At 36.5% G+C, this 20926-nt stretch overlaps 2 protein-coding genes across 3 annotated transcripts in view; both read right to left on the reverse strand.

Moving 5' to 3' along the window:
- Positions 1-11167, reverse strand: part of adcy5 (adenylate cyclase 5) — a 93847-nt gene extending 82680 nt beyond the window's left edge. The window contains exon 1 of one of the 2 annotated variants that reach the window (XM_082175936.1): positions 8030-11167. In XM_082175936.1, the coding sequence (XP_082032062.1) occupies positions 8030-8953 (924 nt within the window). In that variant the 5' untranslated portion in view covers positions 8954-11167. The remainder of the gene's footprint in view (positions 1-8029) is intronic. The other variant, XM_082175937.1, reaches the window with a different exon arrangement.
- Positions 11168-13420: 2253 nt separating this feature from the next.
- Positions 13421-20551, reverse strand: hacd2 (3-hydroxyacyl-CoA dehydratase 2). Its single transcript, XM_082174523.1, has 7 exons — positions 20335-20551; positions 18625-18742; positions 16876-16894; positions 16290-16378; positions 15312-15433; positions 15059-15237; positions 13421-14866 (listed from the first exon to the last, which is right to left on the reverse strand). The coding sequence occupies exons 1-7, from the start codon at positions 20457-20459 to the stop codon at positions 14784-14786; spliced, it is 735 nt and encodes a 244-aa protein (XP_082030649.1). The 5' UTR covers positions 20460-20551; the 3' UTR covers positions 13421-14783.
- Between the last annotated feature and the right edge of the window lie 375 nt (positions 20552-20926).

Here is a 20926-nt window from a genome sequence, read left to right on the forward strand (position 1 = left end):
CTCTGTCATATATTTGAATGCTTTACCTGCTAATTTAATTAGATTAGATCTAATCCACTGCACATTTCTAACCCTGAAATAGAGCACATATACAAATCTGATTTGATCTTTCCTGACAACAAAGTCGCCTCACACAGATATGGACACTGCGGTAAAGAAAAACAAATAATTGTTCATTTCATAATAAAAATGATTTGAATATTGGCAGAAGAGGTCATTTGCCTGCCACAAATAGAAGGATATAGAGTTTCTCTTCCTGGAAAGTAGAGAGAGAGAGAGAGAGAGAGAGAGAGAGAGAGAGAGAGACAGAGAGAGACAGAGAGAGAGACAGAGAGAGAGAGACAGAGAGAGAGAGAGAGACAGAGAGAGAGAGAGAGAGAGAGAGAGAGAGAGAGAGAGAGAGAGAGAGAGAGAAAATATGAATTGTAACTTATGCTTTTTGAGGAATGTCAGAAAGAAAAAAAATCAGTTCAGTTAGAAAAAAATCTGTTCAGATATTTTACAAGTATATGTAGCCTACATTTCTAATTTAAAGCCTGATGATCTGGATTCTGGAATAACTTGAATCACACTTTTCTTTTGTTCTGCATTAGTGAGGTAGCCAATAGGAAAGCGCTCATCACATTTGAGTGTTTAGCTATATGTTCCTCTTGACTCTGTCATCTTCTGAATCTATGCCTGTCGGTGCTCTTTGAGCTGTTCTACAGAGCTACATTTCTTCAACAACATGATTTCACCAAATGGTTTGTGGAACATATTTAAAGTACAAGTGTTTGAGAGTGTTCTCCACACCCGAGCTGCATGTAAAACATTGTGAGAAACTGCTTATTTCTGCTTGCCATACAAAAATGAAAATGAAAACAAGGCCAACTGGCTTCCCTCCAGTATCCTTTTGCAATAGTGACAGCGCTATGGAAAGGGCTTGGACAACTTTTGAAGACTGTTCAGGAACCTGACAGTGAAAATGAGCAATGATGCAAACATTGGAACTGGCTTAGGGACCTACAATTTATTTCTAGAGTGAAGGAGGCATCTGCTTCTGATCACGCTAAATGACTTGGTTACAACAAGATACTAAACCGTTCAGGTTCATCAACTACTAAGAAGAAAAATGCAGAATATCCAGTAACAAACAACTATGGCATAGTACTTATGATCTCTACTTAAAAACCTGGGTTTCTAACTTTGTAATTGTTAATAATTAGAGAAATACAATGGCCACAACAAAGTACATGGCATTTCCAAACAAATAATTCTAGGCCTTTTCTCACAACTAACTTCACCTTTAGAGCATTCAGTTATAAATAATTGCCAAAAAATTGCTCAAAAAGTGATGTATGAAGCCATTTCCCTTCAAGTTAAAGGGGTACTTCACCACTGGCAAAATGGGCTTTCAATAAAACTTGGCTGCCAATGCAGAATGGCGTAGTAAATTGGTGCTTCCCTTTTGCCAAATAGGTTAAAAAAAAAAACTTGAACAGAACACCCATAATGCACTGGGCATGTCGCCATCCAAAGCCACTCTATCTCCTATTTTGCTATGGATACACTTGACACTTGAGTGAGTCAAATACCGCCTTGCTTTAGTAGGAAATATTTCTTAGAAAACTTTTTGCCATTATGGCGTAGACTTGTATTGTTCCCGGGTGCAAGAATTCAAAGAATAAAAGTTTAGCGGGAAATCATTATTTTCAGTTTCTAGTGAAGGATCCAGCATGTTGTACACAGTAGCTAAAGGCTGAAAATAATCATAAATATGGAGAGAACACCATAACGGAAAATCTGGAAAAACATGCTTGTTTGTAATCAACATTTCAAACTGGATGACAACGAAAACAGTGTTTAGGCCAAATGGAGAGGAAAAAAACTGAAAGAAACCGGCTCCATCAACTCCGCCCGAAGCAAAACACTGTCACGTATGGTAACCATTTTTACCATAATGCTGTTTAAAGAGTACACAAAGTAAGATACAATTTTGATACATTGATAAACCTACGCTTACAATAACTTCCACACACTTTTTTAAATGAAGTGGCCAAATACTTTTAAATATGACAAAAAAAAAAAAAAAAAGTGGGCTACTCACACAGCAGGTTGACACTAAAATTACATGACAAACATGTTGACTATGAGCCTGCCATGTACAATTATAAAATTAGCACGAATACATGATTTGACACTATGTGGGTCTAACAAATACACAGTTTGTAGGCGGCAACAAGGCTTTTTGCCTTGGGATTTTTGAGAGCAAATTAGAAAAAGATGGGTGACAAATAAAGGAGAAACAGAGGGTGGTTCTGCAATAAAAATAACATGCATGAGTTTGGTTTGAATCAGGATGCATTCCTGAGTCTCCACAGAAATAATCGGCTCCACGCATGGCACATCTCGCATTCATTTTGTGTGAGAGCATTACAGGAGTAAGGAGAGAGTGGTTGCTAAATATTGACAAAATATCAACAATGAAAATGACCAGATGTCTTCCAATATATTAATCCAAATCCTGTTCATTTCATGTAATTCATCGGATTCATCAATTCAAGAGCCAAAAATGTGTTGAGAATGTGGTGATCTCATTACGATAGTCGAGTGAAATTAATCAACATGGAAAATGTTTTGAAGATCGTAAAGTTACGCAACTAAATGTGTTTCACGGAGATGATTCACAAGACACAAGCCTGCATTTAACCCTATTATGAATGTTGAAAACAGTTTTTGCTATATGTGCTGTCAGATTAAAACAAACATCTAACATAAAAGTTTTTGTTTATATAATGTGTGTACTGTGTATGTATATAAAATATACATATAAAATATACATACTATGTGTACATATATTAAATACCGTGTGTGATATATATATATATATATATATATATATATATATATATATATGCTATCAAATAGATTAATCATATCTAACAAAAGTTTTTGTTTATATAATGTATGCATGCATGCATGCATGTATGTATTCATGTATGTACGCATATCCCTCTGTTGATGAAAGAAATGTACGTAATGTTTTTTTATAGAATTTTTTACTTCCTTGGAATGGTACGAAACTTGGTAAAGGTTTTGACACTTGCTTTGTGAACACACAAAAAAAATCATGGATGTGATTTCGAAAAGGTTAAATGTTCCAAGAAAATATAGCTCCTCGCAGTCATTGGAAATAAATGGGAGATGAATTTCATCTAGTGGAAATCTAGTGGTACTGCGGCCAAACAAAATCTTGCTGAAAGGTAATTTTTTTGAGATATCAAGCTCAAATTTGGCACACAACTTGTTTAGATTTATGACTTTGATTTTCTTGCAGTTTTAGAGTAAAATCAATTTTTGAAAATGTATATTTCATATAAAAAAAAATTATTATATTTTTGTGTATTTTTCATAACAATAAACTTAAATTCTGTAACTTTAAGTTCACTTTTTGAAAACTTTTTTCACTTCAGCAATAATATGCCAAGTGTCGTCTTTGAAAAGAGATCAAACATCAAACATAAGTCTGTGCTCTAAACCATTCAAGATTTACAACAGTTTAAGTTGGAATTTAAATTTTCAGGTCTATGCTCAAGTAAATAAATGGATTATAAATACAGCGTAAATATAATTTGGTACCATAAAATCCCCTAAAAATACAAAATATTAAATAAAAAACATTATTAAACTAAAATATAATGCATTCATTTTTATCAGAAAAAATTCAGAATTCTGTCATTTTTGACTGAAATGCGAAGAGCACCAGAGGGATATACAAGTGCTGTCAAATCGAATAATCGCATCTCACAAAAGTTTGTTTATATAATATGTTTGTGTATATTATATACAGTAGGGGTGTGTGTGTGTGTGTGTGTGTGTGTGTGTGTGTGTGTGTGTGTGTGTGTGTGTGTGTGTGTGTGTGTGTGTGTGTGTGTATATATATATATATATATATATATATATATACACACACACACACACACACACACGTACACATATGTACACATACACACATATATGTGCAATATAATACAAAAAGAATGTTACACAATATATGATAAATAATCACATAGTGAATAACTTTACAATGTGCCTCAAGATGTGGCTCCTAATAAGACATCTAATATAAGCCATAGACTGCAGCAATTGTTTAAGAGATGTGTGGGCAGCCACCCACACACATCAGAGCTTGATTACCCTCATATATACCTTGACAACGGAAAAAAAACAATGCCCCAAGCGGGGAGAGAAGAAGAGAGAAAAGGCCCACAGCACCAGGGGCACTTGCACCTTAATTATCTCAATTTGAACCTCTAATGGTAAGATCGCACATTCACTGGAGGTGGTTAAGAGATGAAAAGCAGGGGTCCTCTCACAGGGAAGCCCTGAGTGCTTCTGGATGTTGTTTGTGAGAACAGGCCTTGGTTGCTAAGATACAAGAAGCACAATTGAGGGTCTGCACTTATAAGAGACATGTCAGAATCGGATCTTGAGAGGTAACACAAACTCACTCCTACGGCTGCATTATAAAAAATAAAATAAAGAAACTTCAACTTTCCCAGAGCTTACACATATAGTTGTAAGCCCACTCTTAACTTGTAATGTCTTCAAGTAACCAAACAACATCTGCAATAAAGTTGATTGGCTACTACCTCACAATACAATACACACTGAAGCATAAATATAAATTAGTGGATGTTTCCTTGTTAAATAAAAACATACTTCCACGTCCAGGCACTCACATAGTTTTAAAAAGCCTACACATTTAAAACACCAATGTATATCAACCCAAACAGGCCTTCATCAACCTGATGCTTAGGTATTATTTTTATTTTTTTTGAGTACCAGATTAACACTGTATACAACGGTATGAAAATGTAACAATAAAATGTTTATTGTTAAACCAATACCTGTTTCAGTACATAACTCATGCAGCCATTCCTTTTAGATGTTTCTTTTTTGAAAACATTGATGCATTATTGATCATTTAGAAGTGTTATTTTTCTACTCGTATTTTTTCATATGCTGAAACTAGACATTTGCATGTCATATTGTTTTTATTTGTCAACATTATTCAATACTCGAGTACTACTTTGTTTTAAAGGGGCTTTTATTGCTTTTATTGCCGCATGCAATTAATTGCATATTAATTTGATTACATTTTTAAATCAATTGACAGCTCTAATTTATTATAATGTATCATTATAATGACAATATTAGTAATAGTAGTATATTAATAATAATGATAATAATTCTTAGTATAATAATGATCATTGCTATTTTTGATTAGAATGTATTATTATAATAATAATAATAATATTAGTAGTAGTAATATAATTGTATAATAATAATAATAGTAGTAGATGTAGTATAATAATAGCATAATAGAGGTGTCTTCAGTTGCAAATTAGTTGTTTCTTTTTGCAAAAATTTCACTGATATTAGTCAACAACTGAATGTATGTGATATAATGTAAATCTACTACTTAGACAATGTAAAAGTGCAGCAAAAGTTGACAGTATATCAAAAGATCATCTGTGTGTGAGCTTTGCATTAGTCCCTAGCGGTGTTGCTTTCTTCAGCGAGCCGCTCTGCAGAGCACGTAGTCAGCCTGGCCTGCTGAAAGGTTAAAGTCAGCATGAAACGGAAGTTAAGATCATCTTTTCTTCCCTATTGTGAAGTATACCCGTTCATTCATTATAATTACTGCAATATTCCATAAAAAAGAAAGAATAGTCAATTTTGACTTGATGGTGACTTTAATGCTTCCATAGGGGTTGACTCAGAAAGGCTAATTAATAGCAGTTCTTTCAAGAAGGACAGGGAGGACATCTGTTTTGAATTCCAGTGGGTCTGCATGTTATAGAGTGGGGCAATTCAATTAAAGCAGCCACAAACCATGTTACAACTGGAGATGTGCCATGCAGGTCTCTGTCCACCTCTTCTGTTTTCCCCCTAGGGGAAGCTCCTCTAACTGAGTCCCACCTCCAGCTTTAATGAAGCACACGGGGGAAATGGAGCTGGAGATTGTGAACTGTCAATGATCTGGAAGACAATCCTGAAAAGCACCTTTGATTTCTTCTTATCCTAGCCTGCTGCTGCACTCATCAGGACTTTATTCGTGCCAAAACAAGCCAGCTCTAACACCTCCAGAATTGGTTTTGAAAGTGGATTCCCAATGCTTTTAGAAAAAAGATATGCTATGATCTGTACATATCTTTAAAGAAAAAAATCTTAAAAAGTACAATAAATAGGACTAATCAATTTGTATTGAACCCGGAACGCCCTTTAAATCTCAACCGAGGAACACTAAAGTGACCTGATCTCCCCTTAGCCGTCGTTCCTGCCCCAAAACCTCTGACCTCATAAAAAGCAGCACAGCACAGATCATCACAGCCAGATGAAGGCTAGTCATCTATGAGAGCACTCCTAATACATCCTTCATCCCAGGATTTCTATAAAACAACAATTATTGGAGAGTCCTGCTAGGTCCCGTGTAAACAGAGAGAGATCTGATATGCTAAAGACAACAGCATTGTGTGGAAAGAGAAACAAACACAGCAGTCCGTTCCCACACACCATTCAAAGAGTCTGTATTTTCAATGAAAACATAATTATGTCTGAAGACAGAGGAGTTTAAAGCACATTTACTATAAAATGTAATAATAAAGAGTCGAAAGATTGCAACTGAGCATGGTTAAGTATGCATAACCTACTTTGAAAAATTATACTAATAAATCATTACAAAATAATTCAGTAACTCAAAATTGCACGCATACAGTATGATGTTAAAAGCTGCCGTTATTAGTCTACAGTACTAAGTTATATATTTGTATTTGATTGCATTTTTTTTTTAAAGACTATGTTTTCCTTCTTTGCACGTCACTGCGCAGGTTATCACGTGCAATATCCAAACACGTCATTAGTACAAAGAGACTGCAGTTACATTCATCTGACACATTTCCATCACTCAACGTATCTTGACCAAGTCACCCAAAAAGAGAAAAACTGAACAGAATTTAAGAAAGCATTCTTTAAAGTATGTGCTCTCAACTAGCCTACATATCCAGAGGCTTTGCAGAGAAAACAAGTGTGAGTCATCAACTTTTGTTGCTTTCAGAAGAAAATCGAAGTGCTTTTCAAAAAGACCTAGCGTTGACTAGCCTAATAAACATTATTTCAGACTCATTATTTAAGTATTTCCCCCCCATGTAAACAGACTCTTTAACTTAAGCTGAAATGTTTGGCAATTCTTCTAAAGGTCTACTGAAATTGTCAGAAGAATTTTTTTTTACGAGAGAACTAAATAGTTAAAGCAGTTGAACAGTGCAGTAAACTGTTCTTCAGCAATAAAAGAATGACCAACAGCGCCTTATGAGAATTTTTGTCATTGAAAAGCAACGTTATAATAACGTATGGTTAAAAAAGAAATTTCATTGCACAAAATTAAATGTAAAAAAAAAATTCACTTTCTGTATAATATGTAGGCTATGTTGCACAACACTGCACGTGAGTATAGCTGTGTATCCATTCTGCTTTAACACATTTAAGCAATTCCATAAACTCTATAAAAGAGCAGGGAATGGGAAATGGAAAATACGGAGTGGAGCTGGAGCGGAGTGATTACAGAACACTTGAAATAGGTGAGGGGGAATGTGTCACTCCGCTCCCCTCACACAACCTTGTCCAGACTGGCTGTCAGTCCCTGCGGTGATTCTAGCAATGCTTGATGCTTTGACTTCTTTTGGAATCTTCATTGACAGAGAAAACAAATTTAAGACCTGAATAAATTCTCATTATTAACTTCTTGTTTACACAACTGTTGCATGAAAAGAGTATCACACGGAATTGTGTACATAACTAAATAGACTAATCAGCCTTGTAGGCTACCTATTCGGTCAAATGACAACCACTGACAGAGCCTTAAGTGACTGACTGAGCATGCCTACGTATGCAAGTAAATGAATAAATAAATACAATTAATTAATAAAATAAGGGGTTACTTCAAATCCAAGCAATAAAGTAATGAAAGCATATATACTGCACTCACCTGTTTCCACAAAAATACGTCCCTTTCGTTTAACTTCCATGAGACCAGCACATGTATGGCAGACAGTATAATTCCAGTGATGACCGCTGCTCTCATCCGCACCGGCAGAAGTGTGTAAATGACATAGATGAAAAACACGGTCCACCAGATGCCTTCAGACGCGCTCCGCGGCTCCACCAGCAGCACACCGATCACATGTACAGCCAGCACCACCAGAATGAGCACATAGCAAACTATCCACATGTGATCCTGATGGAAGCCGTTCCTGTTGCACACGACAATCAGCGTGAGGATGAGTACGATCGTCGTGGAGAAAACCACAACGTAAGTGAGCCAATACACTCCTCCAGCGCAGTGGAACCCCAGCATCACTGCGCACACCAGCACAAGAACGGCCATGAGCATCGTCAAACTGCTCTGGTTGAGTCGGAAGAAGTAGCGCTGGTAAAGCCTCTCCAATTTCTCCGACTGGAACTTCTTGGATTTGAAAATCTGCATCACGCCGTTGCAGCACGCGCTCATGGAAAAGTTAACTTCAGGCATGAGCTCCTCCTCTGGCTTGGACTTGGTTCTCCTGTCCTCCAAACCCAACTCCACGGACTTGGGTCTCACTTCTCCATCTCGGTACCTCGGGGACGATCGGTTATTGTTGCGACTCTCCTCTCCGTGTTCTTGCCAAGCAGACTTGGATCTGAAACTAACCCGGCTGACGGTGGTCGTGGCTCGGCCCGGTTGTAGCTCGAAGTCATCGTCCTCTCTCCACCGACTGTTGGACCGTATGAGCTTTTTGCAGGAGGATCTGGCCGAGTATGGACATCCGTTCGCCACGGACTCAGACTCGCCCCAAGCGGATCTGTGCTCCGTCCCTCCCCTCAATACAGGAGCGCCAGCGCCGGGTGGGCTCACGCTGTTAGATCTGGACATGATCTCGACTACTACATGCAATTTAAGACTTCAGTGTGCGAACCATTGGGGTTTGACCTCCTAATTAGGGTTTTAGTTCAAAGAAAAGGTCGGGGGGGTTCTTACAAGTTTGTTTCGTGCGTTTCAGCAGTGTTTTCAAATAACGTGTCAGTAGCCACGAAAGTTAGTCAGAGTCTGCGCTCGCGAACAGACATCAAATCACCTTTGCTTGAGGAGGTGACCATAGCAACAGCTGCTTAGTAGCAGTTTGCATAATATCCAACGATGCATAACCACTATTATAACTTATCAAGTTATTATAGATCAAGTTATTATACAGATCAATTTTTTTATTTGACCACTAAAAGTCAACGAATTATTCGTACACAAATATAAATGTCAAATTTGTCAATCATGTATATGATCCTGCAAATAAATCGTTTTTACACTAAAGAGGGGGTGTTTCAGTCATTATATGAGGGAACATATTATATTAAATGTATTTAGCCGATTCAAGACACAACGTTGCAGTCAGCTGGTGATTCAAAACAAGAAAAGAAAATCAAAGTTAGATCCACACGTGGATCTCATTAAAAAGGAGATAGTAAAAATGGCCCTGAAGAGTTTTTCATTGCAGCATTTCGCATACTGCTTTTATAAAGTAGGACCAATGTGAAGTGAGAAAAAGTATTTAAGTAAAAACTCTCTGGAAAAGAGAAAAGCATTTTGCTAATCAATCCACTCTTATTTTTTATATCATAATACATAGAGGACTTCAAATAATTAAATAAGCTATACAAAGTAGTCATTTGGGACACATCCTCAGTTGGCTAGAGCACATTAGAGGACGTAAACGGCAGAGGGAGTTACTGTACGCCACATTTCAATTCATAGATTTCAAAACACAAACCACCTCTGGGTACAAATTACGAGGCTCAAACCTCCCAGCGAAAAAAAAAAATGTGTGAACGTAATGAAAGCACACAAGTAGCCTATGTATACAGTATATGTAGGCTTATATATAGGGTTCAAAGTTTCAGCACTAAATAAAAGTTAGATAAGTTAGTCAGAGAGCGTTTTTTCACCTGTCGACAAATAAACAGAAGCCGCGTTCGCTAGATGAGGTAACCATAACAACAGTAAGCTGCTCGCGAGCCTTCAGTTTCGCACGATATAGGTCCATAAAACATGACAAGAACTATTATGCATCACTTTAATATACATTTATATATCAAATTTTTCTCAACTTAAGTGTTTAGTTTAAAAATTCTTTCAGATAACTGTCTGACATTTAGATTACTGTGCTAGTGGCGCCAAATGAGTTTGCGTTAGCACGAGATGTAACGTTACCTCGAAAGAATGTGCCCCCCAACTAAATGTAAATTTAATAACTTAGCAGATTTCTTTCTTTAAAAAAAAAAAAAAAAAAAGTTCGTTTCAAATAGTCGAACCCCCTTGAAGTCCCTATGATTCGCACACTTCTTAAAACTGCTTGTTTAGTCCAAATCAATGAGAACTGACCCTACGCCCATCACGCTAGATCTCCACGTTTTCATGACAGGGGCAAATAGTGTCCACAAAAGTGTGGTTTGTTTGGTAAGAGACGACCGTGCAGAGTACGACTCCATGGTGCGTATGCATTGATGCATTGATCCACACAAGCTGTACACCTGTGAATATGTGGTCGCAGCCCACTAGATGATTACATAATCACGATTGCTGTGAAAACCTGAGCTTTCCAACGCTCCTGCATGGTAAGTTGCGTCACCCCAAGATGACCTCACAAGTGTCCTTTAGCGAAGGAGTCTTCATCCGTGCTGTGCAGATAGGTATCTCCAAAGCTCTTGATGCAGTGGCAGCAACATCACCAGCGCTGGCGTATAGATGAGAGATGAATTGTCACGCGACAGGAGCGTCGAATCCGCCCTGCTCGAAAAGAGCTGCGTATTGACTGTGACGGACAATCCTTTCCCTGCAGATTCTCAAGACCGAAGCACACAGAATTGATTAAGCGTTATCAGCCGTTTTGGTCCTTCTTGTCTTTGTATTGCCATTCAACCAAGTATGATCTTTAGGCCCCGCCTTACGTGCGATCCTATTGGATAGTTGGTTGCACAAGTTGCCAATCAATTTTTTCATTGGTGAAACCATGTGTCAGTTCGATAGTGATTTGGATAAGTGGGCGGGTCTACCTACACAGCTGTATGGAAGAGAGAAAGATGTTTGCTTAACATAAACTAACAAGGTAGCAGGGCAGCCACAGGGGTTATATAAATACTTTCAATTTTATAAGTTGCTTTGGATATACAGTATATATATATATATATATATATATGATGCAACAAAGATTGCTAAAGTCAACAGATTTAACTAATAGACCTACCACTCTCTGTGTAAAAATAAAATAATGATGGTGAAAAGATAAACAAAATAAAAAAAGATTAACAAAATAAAAAATTTGAGCCGGGGAAGTTACCGAAATTTGACACGGACTGTCCCAATGTATATAAAAATTATTAACCACTGGACTGGACTAAGTTCAGACATGCTAAATATTAAAAACCTTTTACTGGATGTTTTATGTAAATGTGAATAATGTGCACAGGAATATTATTTTTTAAAAGGTTATATTTCAAATAAAGTCATTCTCTTATTCTTCAATGATTCAACTGACATGACAGTTTTTCCCCATGATAGTTGTGTCTGTTTTTTATCATCCCATGTCTATTGACAATTTTTCAATTTTAATTAAATATGCAGGATCATATCAACTGGCAATGGGTTGTCATGATTATGTTATGTTTGTGTTTCCTTTAGTACCCGTGTTTCCTTCTGTGTTTAGTTCCTGTTCCCTTTGTTTCCATTGATTATTATGCTTGCCTTCACATGCTATCGGAAATTTCCTATATACTTCCCACTTCTGAAGTCGTGATTACAAGCTCATCGCATTCAAATTTTGACTTAGAATTTTGTTCCTGTCCTATTTTTGGAAACTAGTATTTTCGATAATTCCAATAGTATGTGAAGGCAGCATTAGTTACTATGATTTCTCATTGATTATTCATCATGTTCACCTGTTTCTATAGTGTCCTTTGTCTTAGGCTACTCCTCCGTTTCAGTTTTTTATTCTCGGTTCACGTTTACATTTAAGTGTGTCATTTGTGTTTCCTTGAGTTTTAAATTTGTAAATAAAGATGATATATTCTGGAATATCGCACTCGTCTTCATCATCGTGCTCAACTGCAACCACAGAACCTTTGTGACTTGTGAAGTGAATTGAGCTATTATGTGACAGTCTGAGAAGACAAAAGATCTTACTGTTTGCAATCAGCAGAGTCATGCCTCGGTTTTGTTTTTTTCATAGGTCCCATGACTCCCACCCTTTAAACAGATGAGATGTTGAGATACAAACCCTAAGGAAATTTGCTTTTAAGCTATTTTTTCCTGTTTTAATTCTGAACACTCAAGAGAATTATTTTTCAGACTTTAAAAACTGAAATATAATTGTGTCGATTAAAAAAGAAATAAAATCTGACATAAAGATAGGACTGTAATAACCTTGACCTCAGATTTCAAACTGTGTATGTATTAGATAAGCTGATTTTATATAATTATTTGGTAACACTTTACAAGGTCACATTAATTAACGTTATGCATTAACTGACAATGAGCAACACATTTCTTACAGTTTATATTAATCTTTGTTAATATACAACTGTTCTTTGTGTCAGCTCCGGATCATTAAATAAAATTACGGATGCAACTTCTGATTTCATTCATATATTACTAAATGTTGAAATGAACACAAACTAAGATTTATAAATGCTTAGAAGTATGTTCCATTGTTAACTCATGTTTAAAAAGCCACATTGTTGTAAAGCATTACCAATTATTTTATATAATAACAGGAAGGACATAATTGTGTTCTTTCGGCTTTACAAACCTTTCTAAATAACAATTAATGCAAGCTTAGGGCTAAAGTTCCAATGAAATTCAAAATGTGAAAAAAAATTTTTATCTTACAAAATTTAAATCTTTTTAAACACCAGATATATTTATTAATTCTTATTCTAAAAGTTAATTTCTAGTTATTATTATTAATTATTTCTAAGTTATTTTAATTATTCAGATGGGAGTGTTGCTTTACTGAAATAAGTTTAATGTATTTGACTGTGTTTTTATAGCCCCAATTACAAAATATTACAATAGCTTTTATATAAAACATATATCTATTTATTTTAACTTGAGCAGCATAAATCAACAGTTTAAATTGATCAGACCTAATGCTAGGGTTAGGAATAGATCTCTACTGCCATCATGTGAAGGAAGAATGAACATGGTAACCAAGAGTGAAGTATACTAAAATAAATGTAATCTAAATAAAGACACAATACTTCTAATTACACTACAGGTTAAATACTAAAATATGAGGAAGAAAGTGCCTTTAATTGTATAGAGGCATATATCCTGCATATATATTTACACAAATTAGCTTTGCTTCCCATGTTATGGTTTATTGTAAATATATATCATCGTATTACTATTCATACAAAGTTTGCTGGTCCCATGCAGATCTTTAATATCAAAAGCTTAACAATGTCGGTGTTTTTATTTGAGTTAAGGGTCATGCTTCTATTAACCAAGGTACAGCCACACCACTTTTACATGCAGTGCTATTCAAAGTTGCACTCCAGCTTTTCACAAGCATCCATCCATCCCATGCTAATATTTTCATGAATCGGCTTCATAAGGAGAACAGGCTTACCACTTTGTGTGCAATAGTGTGGCTCACACTTCAATACGAGATATTAATTTGCATTGGGGAGGCTGAAGTTGGCTGTTCACAATTAGGCAGACGGGCAATCAAGCGTTAAGTTAGTCTTGACTCTTAGCTTTCTCTCCACATTATTAGATTTGACTCATTGGAGAAGCATGACTGGAGGCACTCGAATCCAATTGGCCTCCGTTAGCCAAGGCTTGTGTTCGTTTCTGCTCAGCATGCGCTCCCGTAGCCCTCTCCTATCCCAGCCAAACACTTCCACATCACCAGCTGTAAAAGCTCCTAAAGTGTCAGCTGCAATCTCCTTCTATGACAGAAATGCACATCTAGTACATTAGTAGTATTGACTGTGAGGTCCGAACCCAGCAACTCAGCCAATTTCTTTGGGCGATACACCTCTTTTCTGAGCAAACGGCCACAAACCAACAATATAGATCCAATACTGAATAAAACAACCGGTTAACATTGATCCTTTAAGAAACACAGCACAAAACAAAGAAAGAAAATGCTAACAGTAATCATGATGGGAACATAAGCATTGTGGAATATTAGAATTCAAGTACAGTTTGAGTTATGACTCATACTCAAATATAAAGAAAAGGAATGAGTTGAGGAGATATTTAAGTCAACTAGATTCAGTTGTCTGAAATACAGTGTACAGAACACACAACACAGGAGAATTATGGGACATTTCTTCTGATTAAAAATCACCAGATGCTGCTAACTGTATTTTTGCCCTTTTTTGAATTATATTTGCTACAATATTTGGTCAGTAATTCTACATTTAGAATTGAAAATAAAATAAAAATGTCACACAGTAGCTGATGTATTAGTATGGTAACAACATCCCCCTCCCTCTAAACTGAGGGAAAGCCATTAGTGTAGTTACAGGATCCCTAAAATCACAATCTGCACAGTTCTTGAACAAAACATTCTGCATATCTGGCCTGTTTTTCGACAAGACGGCCTTGTCTTCTTTTTTGAAATTCTGTAAATTGTGGCTTTTAAAGGTTATGCGCTTGTTTTCCGTTTTGCTATCAGTCTGCTGTGTGAGGCGCACTGCGGGCCGAGTTATTCCACTTTGCTGTACTCCTCCACGTGACCCAGAACTTTCTTCCTCTGGCGCATCATGTGGAAGTAGAGCTGAGGAAATACTAAGGAACACAGACAAAGACGGTCATTAACAGGAACAGTGATGTTCATTCACTGGACAAGAATGAGCTTCAAGAGATTTTGCTACACAAGATCAACTGAGGAATCTGATTATTTACGGATGGAATATATCAAAACAAAGCATTTTGAGAAAATATGATTTGTAATCTCTCAGTTTAAAAGTTAAAACGTACAGGGGATGTAGGAGATCATGATGAGGATGAGGAAGGTGTGGTAGTCGAAGGAGAAGTTGTACTTGTTAGGCAACGTGATGGAGTAGAGCCCTGTTTTTTGTACGTATGGAAGCGCGGCGTAGATCGTCAAAAGTTCCCCCGACACTCCCATAGGGTACAGCACAATAAAAAATGTGTACCTGTGAAGATCATAATAAGTAAAACACTTTTCTAAAAATAAAAAAAACAGAAGACTGACTCTGAGAAGCTTTACCTTGCCCATTTGATGAGGTAAGGCAGATGGTTGAGCAGGCTGAAGGTGTAGAAAGAGTAACGGATGATCTCCGTGACCGTCCAGGCCACCACAAAAAGGAGAACACTGTCTTCGCTTTGGACCTAAAATGAGAGCGAACTTTAAGTCACAAGGGGAAGAGACAAATCTTCTCAAGCCGCAAAATTTGATCAAGAACCATGCAGTTATGTTTGCTACCATTTCATCGCAATTCACTGAGGCTACTTGACACAACAGAAACGGAAACACTTCAAAACGCATTCAGGCCTGTCAAAGGCTCTAACATAGCCTCTACACACATACAGGCTTGAAAGGAGGTTATTTTAGCAACAGAAGCGTACACAGGCACACGGACACTTTGCATATTAGTATTATTCTTTAGTTTTGGGTCAAGCAGTTTTCTCGTAGGAGTAACTTACACACCTATACACTTCAGCTCAGACGTCCTTCTCTGGGATAGACAATCAAAACCTGATTCTTAGTTACAAAGAACTTTAAAGGGGAATACAATAAATAACATTGCTTTCTTCACACTAAAATTATACTAAGTTTGGCTCTCGATGAGCTTTGAAATATTAAAACAGCTGTTGAAATCCATTAGATCCACTAGATGGCAGTAGACTAGAGCAAATAAGACAAACATGGAAATATGGCTCATTATGGCATTGGGAACATTAATGATAAAGAGTAATTTGAGATATTTATCAGATGATTATTTGATACTGAATTTTCATAACCAGGTTTTTCTTATCCATGGGAATCCTAATTATAGACTTTACATCATCCTAAATAATCATTCTAAATATTTTCATTAATTAAAGCTGAAATAAAATTTAATCTAAATATTCAATTAATTTATATAATTAAAATACATATACTTTAAAAAAAAACTTAAAATAAAAAATTCTAATAAATACTATTACAGTACATAAATAATTCTAAAATGACTCATGCACTTACTTCTCTAACGCTGTGTGTCACTGCCCAGGTAAGGAAAACCCGTGACATCACTTGAAACCCAGTCAGGACCACCGAAGAGGGAACAATTCCTTCACAAAATTTAGAATGTTAAGTAAAGAGATTAATCATTTGTGTTTTTTGCAGGGTGGGTCTAATCAAAGTAATCATGCAGAGATGAGTTGAAATGGTTTCTATTCTTTCTTTATTTCAATGCATTACACTACACATTGAGATAGACACAATAAGACGGAAATTAATCATTATAATAATATAATTCAAGAGAGTAAGGACGGTTATGATATGACAGAGTACTGCAGGACTGGTTGTTTGCACTGGGAAAGGTCACATTAAGCATTAAGTCTCAGATAATGAGGTGTGGACTGTGAACTCTACGCTCCACGGGTGCAGACTCTTTATCGCATTATCACTGTCAGACTGGCAGAGAAAGCTGCAACCTTGCCGGCGATGGCACTGCTGGGTTAAAAAAAGCTTCCCTGATATAGACAATCTGATCTATATACTGTGCTGAGTGCATATTTATAGGAGAAATGAATAAGAGACTGTTATTAGCAGCTGGTGCACTTACCCATGGCACAATGCAATATCTGTGAAGAGAGCAAAGAACAAATATTATAAGGTGCACTCAGCCTCTAGGAAATATAATTTTTAGCATAAAGAATATTTAAAGAATTACATATATTTATATGATTGTAATCGAAATTATTCAACCCCCATTGCAAATCAGGTTTATTGGGAAAATGTAGAGACTTTCAGCAAAACAAAACAAACAAAAGTAATTGAAATAGCTTAACAAAACAAATGTTTCAAGTGGTTTCCCCAAATTCCAAATCAGGTAACTGGTGGCCACTGTAGAATCTTCCAGGACTTCATCTGCAACCAAGCCTGGGTGAAATTTGAGGTATGCTTGGGATCTTTGTCCTGTTGGAAGGTCCAAGCTTCAGCTTCCTCACTGACGGCATGATGTTTTCTCCTAGGATTTTCAGATACTTTAATGAATCCATCTTGCCTTCCACACGCTGCAGGTTTCCAGTGCCAGAGGATGCAAAGCAGCCACAGAGCATCACAGAGTCACCACCATGCTTAACTGCAGACAGAATGTTCTTTTCAGCATATGCTTCATTCCTCTTCTTCCAGACATACTGCTGATCCATAGGGCCAAAAATGTTTCATCTCTCCACTGAACAGAACCCCAAAACTTCTGTGGCTTATTTAAATGATTTTTAGTAAATTGGAGCCAACTATTCTTGTGCTTTTGGGTCAGAAGTGGTGTTCGTCTTGGGAGTTCTGGCATACGTTTAGTACGCACCTTACTGTGCAAGCTGAAACCTCAGTTCCTGTTGCCACCAAGTCTTGCTGTAGGTCTTTTGCAGTCACTCAAGGGTTTTTCTGAACCTGCCTTCTCAGAAATCTGGTTACAGCCGTTGATAGCTTCCTTTTACCGTCCCGTCCAGGTAGTATAACCACTGCTTCTTTAACTTTGAACTTGCGAACTATGCTTCCAACGGTGTCTCTATCTGTCTCTAGTGCCTTTGCTATCTTTTTGTATCCTGTTCCTTTTTTGTGAAGGGCGATGATATCTTCTCTTAACTTTTTGGACCATTCTTTTGACTTGTGCCATATTTCTAACATGCTGTCAAACGTGACACTCAACAAACCTAGCCAGATATTTCATGTGTTCTAGCTCAAGCACACCTGGTGCAACTAATGAAGCCCTTGATAATTTGCATCATGTGTGCTTGAGACAACACCTGTTTAGCAGATTTGTGCTGTTGTAAGGGATTGTATATAGGGGGTTGAATAATTTTGAGTATGCAGAAGTCATTAAAAGTTGCCTTTTCAGTTGAATTTGGGGAAACGACTTGAAACTTTTTTTGAAAGTATTTTTTGCTGTTCAAAAGTTAGGGGTCTATAAGGTTTATTTTTGTTTTTGAAACACATATTATGCTCACCAAGGCCTTTATTTAAAACAGCAATATTGTGAGAGATTATTACCATTTAAAATAGCTGATTTCTATATTAATATATTTTATAATGTAATTTATTTCTGTGATGGCAAAGCAAAATTTTCAGAAGCCATTACTCCAGTCTTCAGTGTCACATGATGTAAAAGTCTTTACCGTCTCTCTTAGGCTATATTTAATGCATCCAAAAAGTATTAATACTTTTATAGAAAGCGACTTACAATAATTAAATAAATAATCTATTTATTATTTATCTATACATTTTGATACACATTACACTTGCAAATAAATAAATAGAGCTAAATTCATAATTATGAATTAATGTAAATTAATATAGCTCCCATACAACTCACCTCAAGGAGTGCACCAGTCTGAAAGAATTTAAGCGGCTTCTCTATCGAGTAATAAAGACCATGGTAACTTCCTCTGGCCAGGTATGCTCGAACAAGACCAACTGCAATCACCAGCCATCTAGATAGGAAACGATTCATAGAGTAACTTTGTTGTGCCACTTGCCCTTGCTTTGAGAAAAGAGGGCATTTCTGCAAAGCACACAAACGTGGAACTGCATGCAAATCTCTTACAACACAGCACTTAACGGCCAGTTAGTGGCATGTAACAGTCTCATTCAAATACATCCAGCACATTTATAGCTATTCACATGCATTGATGTAGAATGCATTGAAAATAGCTTTTTAATACACTCGTTTCTCAAAAGATTTTTTCCCCTATATCTGTCACAATAAAAAATTTGCAGCTGAAGAGATGAAGACAGTATCAATATGTCTATATAATAAATGAAACAGCAAAACAAACAGGACTGGATTGTAATTGGTATTCAGATTGAAAATAATAAATGCACACAGTAAAGGACAATGTTTAATGTCCATTTGAGATATCTTGAAATGGTCTCTAACTGATAAGAATCGACTGAATTGCATCATCAAACTATTCCTGACTGAATTCTGGACTCCAACAGACATGACGAAAATGTAGCAAACCCTGTTTGGTAACTGCTGATGCAACCTCTTTGGGAAGTTCGATTGATTTGAGCGAATCGGTTCTTTCGAACACTTTATGGTTCCTCCTATTCAGTCGAGTGATTTAAGGATTCAATTCAAACGAATCGATAAAAAGAACTATAATAGAAAACGGTACGTCATTTCCAGGCCTGGAAAAGGGATATCAAATCATAGAAATCATGGAAACTTCTGTGGTGATTTATTTTTTTATTTTTTTTATAAACATGCTCAGCTGAAAAGTATTTAATCGTTCTGTGTGTATGAGTGCAATCACTAAAGATAAAACTCAATTCAAAACACCAAGTGTGATTTGACAAATCGCTCGTTCGGATAAATGAAAACACGGTTCTTCGATTTATTTGAGGCATTATTCAAGTGTTTAAGTACTTGCTTTCGACGTTTCACATTTGCAGTAGCCTATACATTTACATTTTCGAATAGATTACTCAATATAAATGTGATAAACAGTTATTATTATGATGTATATAGATTATATTATCTTTATAAAATGTTTCAAATACTGTTGTTTATGTTTCCAACATGTAATCCCATCTCAAAATCCAGACGAGTGATTTATAAACGAATTGGTTCTAACTTACTTATAGCAAATTGATTCGTTCCCGAAACGGACATCATTGTGCAACAGTTTCGAGGTTAACGAGGGACTCGTATTCAAACGGTTGCAACTGATGACTGAACTGTATTGTTACATGTAAATTAACAAAGACAGTAAATTCACTCGTACTTCCATACATGACCAGACAAACGACAGTAAGAACAATGCATTCATGCAACCAGCCATGAAGATTATATGGCGCGTTAAATAAGCGTTAATAGGCTTAACATTGCCAAAAATTTAATCATTTTTCTAAAATATTTCAATATCAAAACAAACGGTCTTAAAAACCATTCCATAAACTCAAATGGGAGGTAACCGCGATTCTGTCAAGCACTCTGAGTCTGTCTGAAAGCTAACCATTCATTCTTTCTTACTGTCACACGCTTGAACAGAGAGCACGGAAGCGCATTTGATTTCCATACCCTGCTGTCATAACCACGTTGTAAATGACCAGATAAGCGATGGCCAGCGTGCTGGGTCCCTTTTTCCTCTTGTTACTGGAATCACTGTGCGCTGTTTTGCTGGTCCCCATGGCAGGTGCCGACATGACTGAACTATCATTAGAAAAACTGGTTCATCCAAAAGGGTCCCGGTTACTAAAGGCGTGTGGCCTTGCTGACATGTATAGAAGGTGCTTATGAATGGAGCGCCGCCTGTCGAGGATAGAGTGTAAATTATGTTTTGTTTGTTACAAAGCTACAGTTTGGATTCGCCTTATTGACGGACATTTAACGTTACAGCAATAACAAAAAGTAATGATGACAATAATACATATAATACTAATTATAATATTTGAGTTACATTTTGGATTACAGAGAGCGCACAAGCATCTATTCCAGTCGCTAGATGGCAGTGCGGGCTCGAGTTCAGAACGCACTTGCCTTTAAAAGGACTCAATTGTGATGCCTGTCAGAAAAATAGATTTATAAAAACAAAATAAATAAATAATTGAATTAGGTAAATTAGGTGATTAGGTGATTAGGTGAATTCTGAATATAGTTTAAAATCAAGAAT

This window comes from Leuciscus leuciscus (genome assembly GCF_965113295.1).
Source record: "Leuciscus leuciscus genome assembly, chromosome: 7".
Lineage (NCBI taxonomy): Eukaryota > Metazoa > Chordata > Actinopteri > Cypriniformes > Leuciscidae > Leuciscus > Leuciscus leuciscus.

Bases quoted from the DNA above. Each gene is read 5' to 3' on its own strand.
- hacd2 (XM_082174523.1), bottom strand. From the start codon at position 20,459: ATGTCGGCACCTGCCATGGGGACCAGCAAAACAGCGCACAGTGATTCC. The intron at 18,743-20,334 runs GTATGGAAATCA...TTTCCTATCTAG, and splicing joins AACGTGGTTATGACAGCAGG to ATGGCTGGTGATTGCAGTTG. The intron at 15,434-16,289 runs GTAAGTGCATGA...CTCTCATTTTAG, and splicing joins TGACACACAGCGTTAGAGAA to GTCCAAAGCGAAGACAGTGT.